Below are 19,175 nucleotides of genomic sequence, written 5' to 3' on the forward strand. Positions count from 1 at the left end.
TGCCCTGTGAATTTGACTGGGAACCATTGTTAACTCTTCTTCGAGTATGATTTTCCAACCAGTTGTGCACCCACCTTATAGAAGGCTTGTCTGTTTCCCTGATTTGCTTATCAGAAGCATGGTGGCTCTGAGTACATTTTAGGGTTGCTATTCAGCTGGTTCCCTCCTGGTCAACTCTCACTGGCTTGATGGTCACAAGAATGACACAACAACCCCTTCCCCCTCCCGGCAGCAACAAGTGACATCTAGGGCCCAAGCCCAGTCCTGGAAACACAGGATCTGGTTTGGGTCTGTGGTTTTCTCCAGTATCAGCAGAGGATGAAGTGGTGACTGATCTATCCCCAGGGTGTGTGGGAGTAGCAGTGTCTCCAATATCCTTCCTTGAACCAACCTTCTCTTCCATGCTGATGACCTCGCTGTCACTGCGACACTGTGCTAGTCTCTGCATTCAGAGGCAAGGCCCTGGGATTCAACTAAACCTGTTGCTGTGGGGATGAGAAAGGATCTAGCCCAGAGAATCTGGCCTGATAGGGTTGGCAGGCTGTATTGAACCTTATGGGGTGTGCTATCATGGTGCTGCAGCCTAAAGTCAATATGGTTCCACCCCCAATGCCACCTTTTAATACTTCCAGTCACTGCTGTCTTGGCACCATGGGGCTGGACTTTGTGACTTGTGGCATGCAGGGTCCTGCACTGTTTTAAAATGATGGCTCCGTAGGTAGCTCTGAGCACCTCATTCCATGGACACTGAGCATGCAGCCAGCACTGGCCACATCTACTGGCATCCTGCTCCTTTCCATGCCCCGTCTCCCCCCGAGAGATTGGGGAGAGGAAAGCCGGGGAACAATGCTTGGATCTGGTGCAGCAAATCCTGGGAGTCAGAATGTAGCCTTGACAGAGGCTGAGGAGGGAGTTATAGAGCAGTGGTTCTCAACTGAGGGTACATGTACCCCTGAGGGCACTGAGAGGTCTTCCAGGGCGTACATCAACTCATTTAGATATTTGTCTAGTTTTACAACAGGCTACAAAAAAAAGCACTAGCAAAGTCAGTACAAAGTAAAATTTCATACAGACAATGGCTTGTTTACACTGCTCTATTTACTATACAGTGAAATGTAAGTACAATGTTTATATTCCAGTTTATTTATTTTATAATTATATGGTAAAAATGAGAAAGTCAGCAGTTTTTCAGTACCAGTGTGCTGGGACACTTTCATATTTTTATGTCTGATTTTGTAAGCCAGTAGTTTTTAAGTGAGGTGAAACTTGGAGTACACAAGACAAATCAGACTCCTGAAAGCGGAACAGTAGCCTGGAAAGGTTGAGAGCCACTGGTATAGAGCAACTTGGGATAATTCAATGCAGTAAATGGCCAGGAGCAGTTGGGATCAGCTGAGGGCTCAGAAGGAAAGAATGTGAAACCACAGCAAGATTGACAGAGCCAGAGGAAATAGGCAGAAAACCAGTGCCTGTGGGGAGCTGCTAACATGGTGCCTGTTTTCCAAAAAAGCTGCTTTGAGGATTATCTGAGCGGCTCAGACCAGGAGGTTTCCTCTGGTTGTCAGGGAAAACGAATGGAGTCAGAACAATGCTAAAATAGCTCAACTGTTGGATAAGTCTGATGTGATGGCGTCCAGCTGACCCAACTTCTGGAGGGCCATAGAGGCCTATTGGCAGTAGGAAGCCTTCCTGTGTTTAAACACTATTGTGAAGAGCAAAGGCACCTCACATGTTGCCAACCACAGCTAGGTCCATACTGACCCGTTAGTTGTGGTTGGCAACATGTCGTTTTGTTTTAACACCGCATTTCCTAGCAAAGACAAGTTCTGACAGAGATGAGAACACTTGGAAAAATAGCTCTGGGCTTGCAGTGCAGGGAAACAAGTGGTGGGCAAGGCCAGGATTTGAGTAGCTGTGAGCAACCCCACTGCCAGTTAGAGTGACGAGATGTCCCGATTTTATTGGGACAGTCCCGATATTTGGGGCGTTTTCTTATATAGGTATCTATTACCCCCCCTCCTCCTGTCCTGATTTTTTACCCTTGCTATCTGGTCACCTTACTGCCAGTGCCTCTGCCCCGTTTCCCACAGTGCCTCCAGGAGCAGGGAAGCAATGAACTCTGTCTCTATGGCTGCTATGAGATCAATCCCAGGCACCTCAGGGCCCGATAAATATCAGCAAGTTGGGAGGATGTCAGAGGAGAGCAATGAAAGTGATGGAGGGTTTGGTTTATGAGGAAAGATTACAAGAGCTTGGTATATTTGGCTTCACTAAGCAATGACCAAGGGGTGGGTAGTGGGTCACAGGTGTTTGAAGGGAGGAAGCCCCAAGGAGAGCAGGGGATTACTCAAGGGTTGAAGTCATTGAAGGTGAATAGCAATAAATATTTCCTAACAGTGAAGTCTGTGAGGCTGTCACGTCATCTCCCAGGGAAGCGGTGGGAGCCCCATTGCTTAGGACATTGACAACTGGACTGTGGTAAAGCCGAGGAAATATCCCAGAGTGAACAGTCCTATGCCAGCAGGTAGATGGACTGGAGGATCCAATAGGACTTTCGTATCTGTAACATCAAAAATTCTGGGTATTGGTAGAGGGGGGTGGAGGGTGTAATTTATTGGGTTGCCACAAAAGATGAAACTAAGGTGGTGTGGGAACAAAGTGAGCAGAACTCTGTCTGCCTCTCTCCTAGTATCAGTGTCTCTCTTACTCATAGCAGCTCGTGCGAATGGTTCAGTGCCTCGTTCCTGCACACTGGCCGCACCGTGATGGCAGTGACTGACTCCAGCCGCCAGGACTGAGTGGGGAAGGCAGCGAAGGACCTTGGTCAGGTATGAATAAAAATGAGACGGCATCTGAAAAGCCAAATGACAACAATCGTGTGTAGTCTTATGGAGTGTGGCCCTGGGACAGGGCTTGGAGCAGATGGGAGCTTCCCTGCAGCCAGCACCCTGTCCCATTCCCCATGGCACCTCCTGCTGGGAGAGGCTAAGACTGAAGTTGTGAGCAGCCCACCAGCAGAACCCTGCCCCATTTCCTACAGCGCCTCCTGCTGAGAGAGGTTGGGAATTGTGTTGCTGGGAGCTCTCCCATCCTGTGTTCCTGTGCTGATCCCTACAGCGCTGGCTGCTGGGCAAGGCTGGGACTGCACTAGCTGGGAGCTCACTCCAACAGCTACTTGCCCTACACTCATCTCTGAGGTGCCTCATGCTGAGAGAGGCTGGGGCTCTAACAGCTGTGCTCACAGCCAGCTCCACCTGCTGGGAAAGGCCAGGACTGCAGTAGCTGTGAATTCCTGCCCGCTAACACTCCCCCAATCCCCAACTCCATCTTGCCCCGATGGACTCTTCCCAGGTGTTTTGCAGGGTCTGTGTGAAGGCATAGATGGACAGCATGTACTTGGCTGAGCCTGCACCCGGGGGTGCCAGCCCCGTCTCCCTGGATGTCCTCAGCTTCCTGGACCCACTGGCAAACAGCACAGAGGAGCAGTGCTTCAGCGCCCGCTCCCGGAGCACGGTCCTGCAGGGGCTGCCATTCGGCGGTGTACCCACCGTGCTCGCCATCAACTTCATCCTCTGGCTGGTGAGCGAGGCGAGGAGGGGGCTATGCTAGGGTGCCCTACTCCCTCTCCCCAGCTCCCGGTGTCTGTCCAGTCTCTCGGCAGTGCCTCAAGTGAACTGGGGAAGGAAAGAGGCAGGCCTCAGGAGTGGGAGTGACTCAGTGTGACTAGAATCGCCCACAGGACTTTGAAGTGTGACACCATGTCACCTATTCAGCATGGTCAGATGACACAGTGATCAGAATGCCTGAGCCCTGTCTCCACTGCAGCTCTTGCTAATGGAGCTGGCCAGGTGGTGAACTATGGGCCCTGATTTTCCTGGTGCCGATGAGGCCATGTTTGTGCAGGTGGAGTCCTCGAGAAGAGACAAGTGTCATAATCATGGACATGTGTGTGTGTTATGTGAGCCTGCAGCAGGTATCCGATTCTGTCTGTAGGCGTCTGGGTGGGTTCCAGTGTGTGTTGTGCTTATGGTGGGTGTACAACTGAGCCTGGGAAGGTGTGGAAGGGTTGTATTGTGTGACTATGCTGGGCATACAGCTCTGACTACAGGGTGGGAGGTAGTGTGTGTGTGTGTGTGTGTGTGTTTGTGTGTGTGTGTGTGAAAGAGATGAGGGGGGGCTTACCCTGGCTATATGGGTCTCTGCCTTTCTATGTGTGTATGGTCACCTTGGTTGTGTGCCTGTGTGTGGGTATATTCACCTTGTGTGGATGGGTGTGGGGGTGTAGTATTCTGGACTATGTGGGTCTCTGTTGGGGTGCGTGAGTGCAGTCACCAGAAGCCAGTTGCAGCAGTCACTGGAGCAGGACCTCAGTTTGGTTTTGAGAGGAGCTTTGACTGGTTCTGCTGTCATGACTGGGCCCACTTGTGGAGCGCAGCCTCTCTGAATGGAGGGGCCTCTAGAAATCAGGTGGGGCTGGTACATCAACCCTTTGCTCTCCCTTTCCTGATGCAGCTCCTCCTCCTGGTCTTCTCCTGCCTTCGGAAAGCAGCTTGGGACTATGGGCGCCTGGCCCTGCTGATGGATAACGACAGGTAAGGTCTGAGCTCCCTTCCTAGGGGCTGGTGGCACCCTCCAAGTGTTTGTGAAAGAGCAGGGAGAGGAGGTGCAGGGTCTATTCCCTGCCCTTATTCCAAAACAAGCCCAGCAGAGTCAATGTCAGGGCTGTTGAACGGTGCCAGACTAGCAGCTGTGGTGGCTGAGCATCTCAGTTCATCCCCACAGAGAGGCACAGCATGGTTGGTAGCAGGGCAAGCTTTTCTCACAGGCTCCCTCGTTCGTGCCCCGGAGGAACACTGGCTAGGGATGGGAGGGCAGGTCAGCCTCCATGGCCCGGTCAGCTTCTCCGCTGAGCCTTTCAAGACATAGGCCAGTTAGTGCCCATTGTGCTGCTGGGTTTTAGGGCAGGAAATGCTGCTTCTGGTAAGCTCTGGAGCTCTCTCCTGTCCCCACACTGTGGCCGGATTGAAGGCAAGCTCGCTTCTGTAGCAGTGGAAGTGGCAGGGCTGTCCGTGCGCTGGCAGGGCCAGGTTCTCTAGAGTGACACTGGTGGGTGTATCAGAGTCAGCACCAGGGCTGCATTAGCTTTCACTTGTAGGTTCAGAACTAAGGAACATGTTCCTTCCTTTTTTCTTTCTTGGAAAACCAGGAAGAAATAGGGAACATTGCACCAAAAGGTTAAATAACAAACCCCTCACAGGTCCGTTAGCATGTGCAGCAATTATTGAGCTAACACACCAGCCACTAACAGTGAGGGGACCCCATCCTTCACCTCCCTCTCAGCAGTTGCATCATCTCTTGGCAAAAGGTCCTGACCAGGGATGTCAAGGCTCCCTAAGGACCTGCTGAACGCTGTCGTAGAACAGCTACTGATAGAAATGGGAGAAGGATCTATCATCAGCACAGGGGTCCTTGAGGGTTATTGAACTAGCTAAATGCTGACATGTGGCTTAATGCTCTGGTCTTCTGGCAAAGATGGCGCAAGTATCAGAGGGGTGCAGAGCATGTATCTGAATGAAATCTGTGTACTATGATGTGACCCGAGAGGAGGAGAGATGGGGAGTTTGGAGGTGTGGGTTTGGGAGACAGGTTGCTTGGGATGAGAGGATGGAAGGGTGTGGGGGTGCAGGGTTGTTTAGAAATAGAGCTGGAGGTGTGGGTGGTAGGTGATGATTGGGGGGTTCATGGCACTTGGCTTCTTGTTGTCATTATCTTACTCATAGTCTGAGGTGAAGTTGAGTGGGGATGAACTTTTGGAGGGAATGCAGGCACAATGGGCTGCAGGTTGGCAGGTGATAGTCAACTGGGGATATAAAACTGGGAGGATAAGCAGGGAATGATATAGTCTCCTGGATGGATATTGATACTTCTAATTGTCTCCTCTCCCCCATTTCTGAACCAGCCGAATCCCTCCAAGCACATGGAATTCCTACGAGTAATGATAACGGTGATCTGGTGATTGTGGTTTTGGTGACAAGAAAAATGCCTTCCTGGGAAAGAAAGAGAAACAGCAGCTGCTTTCCTACAGGGGTTGGAGCCAGTTCTCCCACCAAAGGGGCAGGAGACTGCCTCAGCACAGAGTGTGGTCTGGCAGCAGGAAGGGAGAGAATGCTGAGTGTTTCTGGTACAGCACCGAGGTTCTCCTGGTGCTCTAGTCTGGTTGGGTGGAGGAGGACATCAGCATTCTCCTAGCCTGCAGATTTCGAGGGGTTTAGAACCCAGCTAGGCCTTAGGACAGGACTCAGGAGAAAAATGTGATCAACACAATAAAAAAAAAATCAGATCCTATATTTGTTATTGATTAAAAGAATGTCGGGATTCTGAGAGATGTTGTTCCCCATTTACAAGTGCAAACCTGGTTTGATTGGCAGCATGAAACCAGACCAAAATATCAGGCATCCTCTGACAGGTGCATGTTCCTCAGCACCTCACAGCCATCCTGTTCCCTGTCCCTGCAGCAGTTCCTCTTTCTTTCCAATGGCTGTTATTTCTGGAGGTGGGTAGGGAAGGGTGTCTCTGAGAGGTATGGGGCTGGCTTTAGGGAATTCTTTCCAGAATACTCTTCTGAGCCTCGATTTTCTTTGATTTTTCTCAAGCACTGCCTTTGGTTCTAAATCTGGAAATGTGTCAGTGATATTTTCACTTGTTGGAGAGATTAAAGGGACAGTCAAGATTTAAAACAGCAGACACCATTAAAATATAGTACTAGAATGCCACGTGGCATGTTTAAAACGGTCAGAACTGTAAAAATCCAAGTCACTTTTCCCCAGTGATCCCCTATTTGCTTTACTCCCTGAATTTCACTCCTCCTGGGCAGTGACATTAGCCTGGTCACTTTCACTTCTTCATTCTTGACACTTTTGCTTGCTAGTCGCCAGGCAGTAGCCCAAGGCTGCTGGATTTGAGGCTTCCCAAACTGCCAGAAAGGTTTTAAAGCTAAACAAAAACGTTTCTCCATTCAGTTAATGGAAACCTTGCTGTTAATAAGGATACTGACATTGACCTCATTTGTAAAGTGCTTTGAAATCTACTGATGAAAAGCACTTTTAAGAGCTAGGTATTACTGTATTATTGTAATTTTATTATTAAGTTTTGAAAAACATTTTTCTCACACAATCTAAATTCCAGCACAAATGACTTGACACTGTCCCTTTAAGAGTTTATCGCTCCCTAAACTCTTCCTCTTCTACCAGAATAGTGCAAGTGATGTCATAGTGGTGAGTCAGTGATGTCGCAGTCACTGCCATAATGATGTCACAAACATGTAGTTATGACCTCGCTGGAGCAAAGAGTGGGGAACTCTTCTTTAGCCAAAGTATCTGAGATAACAGAAGAGAAGCAGGGAAACAACCAGACAATAGAGCCTCATGTGCTAGTGGGATCTTGTTTTTACTTTGATCTGGTGGGACATTTCTCTCTTCATTACCTCCAGGGAGTCCCAAGTGTAAACCAAAAGGGATTTTCCTGGAAAGGTTCCAGCACAGGGAGAAGTGTTGAATAGTTAATATCTTCCCCCACTGCCCCTCGTTCTGAGGAGCCTCCTTTAACTTGTCCTGAAGATAGTGACTTCACATGGCTTTTGTGAAGCGTGAGCAGTGTTTGTGAACCATAAAGAGAACCTTGAACAAATGGAGGTAGAGGACAGAGTGTTATTATATTGTAACAAATCCATGGCCATTCAGAACTTAACAGCATGAGCAAGGAGAAAACTGGGATGCTCCCACTCCGAAAGCATAGAGCCCTAGCACTTCAGCTAAAGGTGACACTCCATTAGCTGCCAGCACTATAGGGACTGTGACCCACAGTGAAACAGGTCTGATTCTGCTGTGCAGAGGACAGCGACTGCATGCATAGACAGACACACATACACCAATTCATTATGATATTATCATTACTGACTGACTTGGTGTCTCATTTCTCCTGTATGCAGTGGGCATCAATACAGTTCAATTTGTCCTAGACGATGACTGTGTGTGTGTAACCACCGTTCCCATGAATCTGAATCTGTGCCATTCACTGGGGAGGTGCAGTTATTTCCTGGGGGGAACTGTTGGGGGTGGCAGGTTCTTGGGGTGCAGTTGCTGCATGTATAGAAACCTTTTACTACCTGCTGATTCACCACCTTAAACTGTCTGATGAGAGAGCTGACTCCATGCAGCTATTGAGCAGAAAAATCCCTTCCAGCTGCTGGGCTAGAAATGCACAAATGCTGTCCTGGCTTGGCTGATTTCTCAGAAAGGGGTCGCTTGCTGTGGGGGAAAATGTCACTTTGAAGTGGGTCTGATCAGAATCTTGGGGTTTTGCCCCATCCTTCTTGCTCCCTCTCTTGTGCTTCTCTCTCATTCCCTCTCTTCTTTCTCTCCCCTTCTCTCCATCCTGTGCCCCCTTTCTTTCCCTCTCTCTCTTCCTCCCTCTGCCTGGAAGCTTGACGTCGCTGTTCTACGGGGAGCAGAGTGAGAAGGAGAAATCACCGTCGGAGACCAGCCCGCCGGATGTCGATAACAAAGATGTGGTGAGTCTCAGTGGGATGTAGGAGGGAAATTAGCTCCATCCTGTGCAAAGAGGAGCTCTCTCTATTACAGGGAGCCCAGGTTTAAAATTAGATTAGGTCACCAGTCTGAAGTTTCCTGTTTAATATGAACCAATGGTGGAGCCAGGAGCTGCTCTTTCTTTTCCTGGGAAGCAGCAATTTTCTAATGCTCTTATAGTGAGTGTCGATGCTTGGAAAATCCTTTCCCCCCTTCCCACCGCATTGCTCTAGCACCAGGGGAGCTGTTGTTGGTGCCAGAAGTGGGAGTGCTAGAGTTGACAGCACACTGGTGCTTTTTGCCATTGTGTTTTCTAGATCCATTCCCAACAGGGTTAGATAACATGGTGGTAGCAACTCCTGAGTGCTGTCTGTATCAGTACTCCCTGTGATGGGTTGGATCACAGAAACCCCCTGGGGGCTGCCAACTGATGTGCCAAGATACTTCTGCCCCTGCTTTCCCTGCCAGCTTGAGACTCCAGCACCCTGTCTTGTTGAGCCAGGCATGCCAGTCTGCTCCAACACAGATCCAGAGTCTGAACCATGTGCCCCAAAGCTGCAGACTTAACTGAAAGCAGCTCACAGAAGTGTTCCTGTCTTTAACACTCAGATGCCCAATTCTCAATGGGGTCTAAACCACAAATAAATCCGTTTTACCCTGTGTAAAGCTTATACAGGGTAAACTCATAAATTGTTCACCCTCTATAACACTGATAGAGAGATATGCACAGCTGTTTGCCCCCCAGATATTAATACATACTCTGGGTTCATTAATAAGTAAAAAGTGATTTTATTAAATACAGAAAGTAGGATTTAAGTAGTTCCAAGTAGTAACAGACAGAATGAAGTGCATTACCAAGTAAAATAAAATAAAACACTCAAGTCTGAGTCTAATCCAGTAAGAAAACTGAGTACAGATAAAAACCTCACCCTTACAGAAATTCCAATAAGCTTCCTTTTACAGAGTAGTCTCCTTCTAGTCTGGGTCCAGCAATCACTCACACCCCCTGTAGTTACTGTCCTTTGTTCCAGTTTCTTTCAGGTATCCTTGGGGGTAGAGAGGATATCTCTTTAGCTAGCTGAAGACAAAATGGAGGGGCCTCCCAGGGGTTTAAGCAGACTTTCTCTTGTGAGTGGAGACCCCCTCCTCTCTCCTATGCAAAATCCAGCTCCAAGATGGAGTTTTGGAGTCACACGGGGAAGTCACATGTCCATGCTTGACTCAGTTCTTACAGGCAGGAGCCATTGTTTACATGCTACCCTGACCATCCTCAGGTAGACTTCTTATGTGGATTGGAGCTTTCCAAGATACATTGTCCTTTAAGTGTTTCTTGACTGGGCACGTAATTTGCACATTCCTTTCTCGAGAAGCTGACCAAATGCTTTACTAAGGTTACTTAGAAATCAAGCAAATACACAGCCAGTATTCATAACTTTGAATACAACAATGACACATGCATACAAATAGGATGAATAGATTCAGTAGATCATAACCTTTACAGAGATATGTTACATGGCATATGTAGCACAAAACACATTCCAGTTATGTCATATACATACATTAATAAGCATATTTCCATGAAGCCTTATGGGGTGCACCGTCACACTCCCTCCATGGAAGATTTTCCTAAATTTCCCAGGGTAGATGCAACCTGTCTTTCTTTCTCATTCCCTCTCTTCCATCTCTCCATTGCCCTGCTCTTGCTCTCTGAGCATGTTTGTCGTATAGAAAGATTTAAGCAATGGCTAACAAAAAGATGAACCCCTGAAGTGGCTTTGGCCATGGCTCTGGTGACATTCCTGGAGCTGCCTCTTCTTCTCCACAGCAGGTCTTGTCCATTTACCAGGAATTCTCCTGTTTCTGGCAATTTCCCTCTGACTTGTGACCCTGTTCACTTGTCACTGGGGAGAGGTGGGACATGTACATTGCAGGAATCACTGTGTGAAGGACTCTTTCCTCCATGGGGTCAAGTCAAATGAAAGGCCATGGGAGTGGCCTGTATCCTGTGGAGGGAGAATTGTCCCAGGGAGGTAAGCTCCTCTCCAGGGCTAATGCCTTTGTGCAGTGCTGAAAAGGGGACTGCTCTGCTGTCGAAGGATCTGTCCTTCAGAGGAGCCCTGGAGCTGAGGTCTGCCATGCCAGCTGGTGCCAAGGAAAGCTGCTTGAGTCTGTCCTTGGATTCTGCAGGATTCAAGCCCTTGTCATCCCCACCTACAATACTTCTCAAACCCACTCTTGGATCTCTGCAGTGATGGGACTTCCCCCTCCTAGCCTCTGCCCTGGCTGCTCTTGCTGTGAAGACAAATTCCCTAATCTCCAGCTTAGACTTTTCCTTCCATCACTTCAGGGCCATAACCTCCTTGTCCTGCCATCTCCTGAGAGCGTTGTTAATTCCTTTCATTCACTTGTACTGTCCCCCTTACAGCTTCTGTAGGCTGTGATCATGTCCCCCCAGAGTCATCTTTATTCTAGGCAGTGCTAGCCAGGTTCATGCCCATGGATTTCCCCCAGAAGGAATGTGGCCTGGTGCATTTATTTGTCGGCTCCTCTCTGCTCTCCTTGAATGTCTTCTCCAGTCCCTCTGCTGGCTGCTACCTGAACACTAAAGGTCCTGTGATCACCTCTGTTTTTTTTCAGAAAAACAGAGGTGATCACCTCCGTGTTCTGTCCTCATTGACACTAGTTGTGCTGTCAGAGCTGGTCACTGAATGCAGAGCAGGAGCTCTGTTACTTTAGCAATAGTTGCCATGCAGCCAGCCCCCAACTGGCCTCCTTGGCCACAATCATGGCACGGCTGGTCCCTGGTTCCCCACAATGTGAAGCACTCTGAGACCTCACTCCATTCTGATACCTTGGTTTGCTCTCAACCAGCTGATCCTGTTTATCTTCCCTTCCAGGGATTCTGCTCCTGGCTCATTTCCATCTACCAAATGAAGTAAGTACATGTCCTTTCCTGTCTGCATTGGATGGCAGCTACCTGGCCTCTTTCTGCCTTTCCATGTTTCCAAGACACCACCTGGGTACCACCCATCACCAGTGAATATCCTGGTGCTGCTGTATCTGCATGGCATCCCTTGATCAGAAAGCACGTCCCCTGGAAGGGGAGGGGAACATGGGCTTTTTGTTCATTACATCCTGCTGTCCCTTGTGTGCTGTCCTATCTCCCCTCTGCCCTGGTTCTGGTGAGTGCTCCCCTCCCACCTTGAGGGGCATTCAGGAGGCCCACAATATACCTGAAGTTCAGAAAAAGTTTGACAGACTTCTCCCCTCCCACCCTCATTTTTGTGGTGCCCTTGGTTCTGATCAGGCCCAGAAGAGTGAAGCACTGCCCAAAAAGTCTGTTCTCAGGGCCAGTGGGGATCAGAAAGGGCTGGAACTCCCCTAAGAGAGACCAGGCCCAGGGGATTTCCACCTCCCATTTAGCAGAGTTGGCTAGTTAAGGAAAGTGTCCAGATTTGTTGGTGTTTCACTGGCTGGACTCTCCAAATGCTAGGAGATCACCATCCCTTCTTGTGTTCATTGAGGGATCTGGTCCATGGAATGTCAGGGACAACCTATTGTGTTGGAGTTTGAGATGGAGACGTCTGGTTAGGCTCCTCCAGGGGCTAGTGCAGGATTGTTCCGTTCAGTGTACGTTCCAGGGCTTTGTCCAAGCCCTGGTTAAATGTCCCAAATGATGCGGCTCCCTCCCAGCCCTTGCCTTGGGGACCAGTCTGCAACCCTCTAGACATCCCAGATGTCCCATTCCACAGGTGTCAAAATGCCATCCTCCAGGGAGAGACTCAGAGCACTCTCCTCCTGAATCTTGTATGTGCTCTCTGGAGGGATGGCCTGAGTTTAAGCCCTACAGTATTTGGGGCTGGTGCTTTCCACTGGAGAGTGGCGGGGGGTTGTGGGGGGCATGCCCCCTGAGCGGGGATGGGTGATCTCACATCACCTACACTAACACACCATCTGCCTCTGTGTCGGTAAGGGATGAGGAGCTCCAGAGCAAGTGTGGGATCGATGCCACCACCTACCTCTCTTTCCAGCGCCACATTCTGGTGCTGGTCATGATCGTCTGTGTGCTCTCTGTGGCTGTCATCCTGCCTGTCAACTTCTCTGGGGATCTCTTGGGTAGGTAATCCTCCAAGCCCACTCCGTGATCCCAGTGGCAGAGCACAGATCCGCACAGCACGTGGGTGGGCATCGTACACCAAGCGGGATTGGGGACTGATGATGCTGTCAGTTAGCTGGGAAGGTGGGATTCTGAATAAGGTGTGGTGCCCAGATGATTGGTTCAGTGCAGGGGGTCATACCTAGGAGATTGGCCCCATGGGGTGTGGGTTGGTGGCCAGCTATGGGGTATAGGAAATGGGGGAGACCAGAGAAGCTTTGGGGCTTGCAGGAGGAGGCCAGGAGAAACTGGGGAAGCAGCAGAAAGGAAGGAGCCAGGAGGGGACCCAGGCATCTGTCATAGAGAAGCTGTTTGTATTCTGGGCCTGAACCTCTTAAGATGCGCGGCACTCCCATAACCTCCATGCTTCCCCTCTTCTCTTCCAGGAAGCAGTCCAGCTCATTTTGGCCGGACGACCATCACCAACGTCCCAACACAGTACGTTCCCCCCACACCTTACAGCTGCACTCTCTGCCGCTTGTGGAGATGGCTGCTAGGGGCACAGGGTTAGGCCATCAGCAATGTGGGGCCTGGCCCCTGGGACCAGGGACAGGGTTTTCTTTTACATGGTTCATAAAGATCTGCATGACTCGTGCACTGCAAAGACGTGTGAGCACCTAATGGCCAGATGTGGACAGTTGTACAAGAAGAGATGGTAGCCAGCACTCCTACACCATGCACGATAGCACCTCCTGCTGGAACTGCCGTAGCTTGGAGCTAGTACCTCCCCAACCAGCACTCCTACACCATTCAGTACAGCACCTCCTGCTGGGATGGGTTTGGTCTGGAGCAGCTTGAGTTTACAAGTTCTCCTGCCTCATTCCTCCAGTAGCTCAGCTAGTGCTCCTGCAGCTTTCTGTCTGGTGCTCCCTACTGGCAGAAACTAGGACTGCAATAACTGAACTGCCAGCAGCTCACCTTCCTGCATCCATTCCTTACAGCACCTTGTGCTGGAAGAGGCAGAGACTGCAGTAGCTATGAGCATGGATGCTATGTGCTTTTGGTTTCACCGTGATGAGCAAACCAGGTGGAGTGGAGGATGGGACTGCAGTGGGTTTAACTGATCTCCAATAGGGGTGCTGCTTTGTTAGGTTGCAGATCTGTTCCTTTTTTCTTGCACAGAGACCGTCTCCTGTGGCTGCACAGTATCTTCGCTCTCATCTATTTCATTATCACCATCTTCTGTATGGCTCATCACTCTGTCCAGCTCGAATACAAGGAGGATGAGAAGGTAAGCTGCCCCAGTGCTCTTCTGCCCCTCCCAACCCAAAGGGAGACCCTGCACAACTTTGCTTGTCTTTTGCCATCTGTGCTTTTGAAGGAACCACAGTTAGAATACACTAGATCTTCACAAATGGCCTGGAGTTGGGTTAACTGGGAAAAAGAAGGTGGATTTCTCCCATTCTCCTTAAAATGAAAGAAACCCTCAGATTATGCACCATTTTGTGCCCCCATCAAGTTTAAACTTGTGTGTGTTGCTGTTGAGGGACTGAGCTCAACCCATGTCCAAGTAGTGTAAGAGGTGGTAGTGTCTAGTGGTTACAGCAGGGGGCCTAGGAGTCAGAGGCTATTCCCAGCACTGGGAGGGTGTGGTTGAATAATTAGAGCCTGGAACTAGAAGTCAGGACTCCTGGTTCTGTTCCCACCTCTTGGAGGGATTGTAGTGAACTGGCTGGGGACTGGGATTCAGGACTCCTGGATTCCATCCCAGCTTTGCCACCAACTCACAGAATGATCTTGTACAAGTCTCTGTGCATCAGTTTTCTCCATCTGTGCAATGGAAGAAATGATACTGACCTTCCTTCCAGGGAGAATATGAGGTGCTGCAGAGGCGGGAGTGTTGTGAATGCAAGACAAAACATGGTTCTGCTCCCCGATCCCTCTGTCTCAGCTCCTCTTCTCCTCTCCCAGGTTGCCCGGACACTGATGGTGACCCGGATTCCCAAGGAAATCACAGACTCCTCCCTTGTCATCAAGCATTTTCAGTGAGTAGAACCACAGGTAGCTGCTTGATCTGTGCCCATCTCTGTGAGCTTCTCTGCCCCTGGTTCTGCTGATTCTTGAGGACTCACTGAAGGGAGACAGGTCGGGATGCCCATGGTCTGGGTGTCTGGGTGAGGGGTGAAAACATTAGAGGAACATCAGTGTGGAAAGCAGGTGATGTTGCCAGCAGCCAAAGGTCTCAGGTAATGAAGAAAGTGGTTCTGCCCCCTGCTGGCTGCCATGGCAAAGACAGGTACAGAAAATGCAGCCATCCTCCCTCTTCTCATCCAACATTGCCCAGGAAGACTCACTTCCTGGGGGTTGGTAAGTGGTCTGGGGCCAGGAGGCTGTCCCCCTCAGCAATCTCAGCTCTCCCTTCCTTGCGGAGTAGGAGATGAGGAGTCAGCGGGGCTGGGAGAAGCAAGTGGTTTGAGTCTCTTCAGTCTCCTGGGAGGGAGGGTCTCACATGTCTGTTGGTGTATGTGCCCCGCAGCGAGGCCTATCCCAGCTGTACTGTCACCAACGTCCAGTTCTGCTTTGATGTTCGCAAGCTGATGAAGCTGGATAGAGAGAGGTGAGTCTGCACTAGGGCCTTTGTGCCTTGAACTCCTTAGGAGTCCCATGGAGCTATCTCATGGTGCCTGCATATCACCCATTGATGGGCTCAAGAGTCTGCATGCACACTGCCTGTGCAGGCTCTCCAGAGCCATCATCCTGCCTGGATCTACTTTACTCTGTAAAAGAACAGTCCTGTATGCTGGGGGAGCACATCCATATTGTCTACATGGCCTCAGGAGTCCCAGGGGAAATCTTACACCTTGGCCTCCCTTGGCATTTGAGACTTCTTTATTTGAGGTTCCTGGTGGCCTTGCCTATCTGGCAGGCTGTGCCTGGGGTACCTGAGGTCTCTCTAGTGCTAATGAGCACTGTCCCCTCCTAGTGTTAGCATGGCACCAGGCTCGCATGCCAGGAGGAGTGTGCCCAGCAGGATGAGCATATCAGGCTTCCCCCTCTGTCCCTGTCCACGTTGGTACATCTGGGGTATTCCTGGCCTGGTGTGCTGTAGGGGGCATGTTTGGAAGACACAGGGTGCATCTGGGTGTATATGGAAAAAAGGCTCCTTTCCAACAAATTAAGGGAGCTCTCTTTTCTGGGAGGCCTCATGAAGTGTCTTATGTGATCCTATTCCTGGCAGGCGCAAGGCAATGAAGGGACGACTTTACTTCACCACCAAGGCACAGAAAGAGGGGAAAATCATGATCAAAACTCATCCCTGCGCCCGCATCTTCTGCTGCCGCAGCTGCAGCTTTGAACAGGTAAAAGATCAGAGTTGTGGGGGATGGGGCTGGATAACACTCGCCTCCAGCAAGCCCCTGATCGGAGATTATCTTGTAGCTTCCCCTCCCCACACAGCTCTGCTTCTGTGACAGCCACTAAACGATGCTGCTCTCCAGTCTTCTTCCCACCATGCATACTGGGGGAGGGAGGCTCAGGAGAATGAGATGGGCCAGGGGAACCCTCAGGGCCAGAGAAAGGTTTCCATTGATCAACAAACAACTAGGGTGACCAGACGTCCCGATAAAATCAGGACCGTCCCGATATTTGAGTGGTTTGTCCCGATATTTCACTCCGCCGGCAGCACTCGGCTTTTGTTGTTGCTCCACCAGCAGCACTCGGCTTTTTTTTTTCTCTGCCGGTGGACACCCCTCACCCCATATGTCCCAATATTTTCTTCATCTCATCTGGTCACCCTAAAAACAACCCACAGAATCAGGCACCCAAGCTGGCTCACTGGAACCTGAACTGTGTATGTACGAAACACTCACCTGCTACTGCCCTCTAGAGGCACAAACCATCACTTGCAGCTGTTGTTCCAACCCAGACAGCTGTGTCCTTGACACAGACCTTAGTGTTGTTCTTTTACAAGCAGCGTGTCTGCCTGGAGAGACTGGAATGACGTACAGTCACTCTCACTTTCACACCCATCCCTGGGCACCTTCCCGCCACAGTTAACTCGCTGCAGTTGTGCATCCTGGGTTAGCATTTGTCAGCTGTTGAACACTACTTAATATTTCTTCCAGCAGTACGCAAAGGCCACAATCAGTATCAGCAGGGGTGGCTCTAGGGTTTTTGCCACCCCACACAGGAGGCCCACTGAAGCCGCAGGACCAGTGGACCCTCCACAGGCAAGCCGCCGAAGGCACCCTGCCTGCTGCCCTTGTGATGCTGGCAGAGCGCCCCCCGCAGCTTGCCGCCTCAAGCACGCACTTGGCGTGCTGGGGCCTGGAGCCGCCCCTGAGTATCTGGGTCCTGTTGTGCTAGGTGCTGTATGTGCCCACAGAAAAACATAGGCTCTGACACTCAAAGGCCTCGATCCTGCAAATTGCTTCTCACTGGCAGACCCCTGTGTGCACCAGCATAGATCCCTCCCACACAGAGCAGCTCCATTCAGGATGGGGGCCTAAGAAGACAGGGAACACCTGAAGGGTGTTGGGAGAGGGATACAACCGAATAGAGTTAGGTTTAAAATCCATAAGTGCATTTGCAGGTTCTTTCCTGACAGCTACACAGTGTAAGGGCCAGCTTTCCCTGTGTGCCCCTTGCATCATTCACTGGCTGATGTCTCGTAGGCACCACAGCTAAGATGAGTCCAGAGGAGCGATCTGAAGGAGGAGGGCGTAGTGATCTTATGACTCAATGCCCCCTGGTTCTGCTGCTGTTTCTTAGCGTGAAGATGGGCACGGTGGGGGCCAGATGCCCTCTGTCAATGTCCATTATCCCAGTGAGGGGTGGTGCTGGAGTTAAACATACTCGTGGTGGTGGGAGTTTCAGCTTCTTTAGCATTGTTCCCAAACACTGCCTCCTTAAATCCTGCATCAATACATCTTCTGTCCTCGCCTGGACCAAAGGCCTCATCGCCCTCCTGGAATCCTTATTTCCCTCACATGGGTGAGGAAGGAGCCTGCACGTACAAAACCAGCTCCTCTCATTCCCACTTGTAACTTGCTGAATGACTGCCTCCCAACAGCCAGTCCAGGTGTTGATGTGGCAGCCCCCAGATTTCATCCCCAGTGATCTGCTGGAATGTCAGTCCCCATCTCTCTGGGAGGAGAGCTCCTTTTAAAGTGATCTTTCCACTCCCCTGCAGGTGGATGCTGAGCAGTACTATGGGGAGCTGGAGGAGAAACTGACCGATGAGTTCAATGCTGAGCGCAACCGCATCTCACTCAAGCGTCTTGACATGGCCTTTGTCACTTTCCAGGATGATAGGATGACAGCAGTGTGAGTGCAGACCTTAGCGAGAGCAGGGCTGAGGTCCTGCTAGCTAGAACGGCCCTCTGGGCAGCCTACACATTACCCCCTCCCCATGGGAAATGAACCTGAAATTCACACAGCTCTGGGGTGCAAATTTAAAAATAACAAGCAGCTTCGGCTTCTCTAGCACTTTCCCCTGCTGGGTTTGGGACCAGGAATGGTTAGTCCGTTCCTGCTTCAGAGACAGCGGGGTGCCCATCCCAGCTCTGGGGTGGGATTGTCAGTGGCCCTGGTGCTTTGAGGCTGTCAAGTGACGCTCTGAGTATTTCCATGGTTTCGCGTGGACTCTGATTTTCAGTAAGCTAAACCCAAATGGTTGTTTAGTCTCAGCTGGACTTTGCCCATCATATCAGCAGAAGAAATGACCTCTGAGTATGGCAGAGGGCCATAGCCTGTGATTGTGGGAAGAATGTGTAGGGTGGCAGAGATCCTGAACCCCTTCCCCCTCCCACCCGCCCCCCACCTCTTCTCATATAGCAGGAATCTGTCCTGTAAGCCAAGGTCTCCTCTTCCTCCTCTCTCCTGTAGGATTTTGAAGGATTATAGCCGCATCCATTGCCGCAGGCACCCACAGCAATCCTCCGTGACCACGGTGGTAAAGTCCCACAGCTGGGGCGTTCGCTATGCCCCAGCCCCAAGTGACATCATCTGGTAAATCCCAACACAACTGGATGGAGGGGGCACAAGGTGGATCCAAAGCTTTAATTCTCCCAGACAGTTGGGAATGTTAAGGGCTGAGAATCTGCCTCTGCGGGGCCTGAGCAGTGACACCAATGCAGCGAGGTTGCAAGTCTCAGCTAGGCCAGGCAAGGGAGGGGAAAGTGAAGTCTCCTGGGCTTTCTCTGGCATTGGTGAATCCAGAGCCCATTGCAGGGGGCACAGAAATTCCATTGTGCTGGTTCTCCTAGACCCTGGTGATGCCCCCAGTTTCAGGTGGGACAGTGCAGGGGACAGTTGTGGTGAGATGGGGTGGGATGGGGACTAATAGCAGGAAACCCAGAAGCAGAAGCCCTGGAATAATCAGAAAGGATGGGGTCTATGTGGGGGAGAAGGTATAGGGCAGAGTGAGCATGGGAGCCAGTGGGACAGGCTGCTGAAGTGGGGAGAGCCCCTTCCCAGCCGGGAACCAGGAGGGA

At 50.6% G+C, this 19,175-nt stretch overlaps 1 protein-coding gene across 4 annotated transcripts in view; it reads left to right on the top strand.

Moving 5' to 3' along the window:
- Positions 1–19,175, top strand: part of TMEM63C (transmembrane protein 63C) — a 65,374-nt gene that overhangs the window by 36,252 nt on the left and 9,947 nt on the right. For 2 of the 4 annotated variants that reach the window (XM_032801936.2, XM_032801935.2), the window contains 13 exons: positions 2,714–2,828; positions 3,352–3,579; positions 4,513–4,592; positions 8,482–8,569; positions 11,483–11,520; positions 12,559–12,701; positions 13,128–13,179; positions 13,864–13,972; positions 14,653–14,726; positions 15,218–15,298; positions 15,920–16,040; positions 17,873–18,006; positions 18,568–18,690. In XM_032801936.2, the coding sequence (XP_032657827.1) occupies positions 3,382–3,579; positions 4,513–4,592; positions 8,482–8,569; positions 11,483–11,520; positions 12,559–12,701; positions 13,128–13,179; positions 13,864–13,972; positions 14,653–14,726; positions 15,218–15,298; positions 15,920–16,040; positions 17,873–18,006; positions 18,568–18,690 (1,241 nt within the window). In that variant the 5' untranslated portion in view covers positions 2,714–2,828; positions 3,352–3,381. The remainder of the gene's footprint in view (positions 1–2,713; positions 2,829–3,351; positions 3,580–4,512; positions 4,593–8,481; positions 8,570–11,482; positions 11,521–12,558; positions 12,702–13,127; positions 13,180–13,863; positions 13,973–14,652; positions 14,727–15,217; positions 15,299–15,919; positions 16,041–17,872; positions 18,007–18,567; positions 18,691–19,175) is intronic. The other 2 variants (XM_032801940.2, XM_032801937.2) reach the window with 2 other exon arrangements.

The sequence above is a fragment of the Chelonoidis abingdonii genome, chromosome 4, assembly GCF_003597395.2.
Source record: "Chelonoidis abingdonii isolate Lonesome George chromosome 4, CheloAbing_2.0, whole genome shotgun sequence".
NCBI lineage: Eukaryota > Metazoa > Chordata > Testudines > Testudinidae > Chelonoidis > Chelonoidis abingdonii.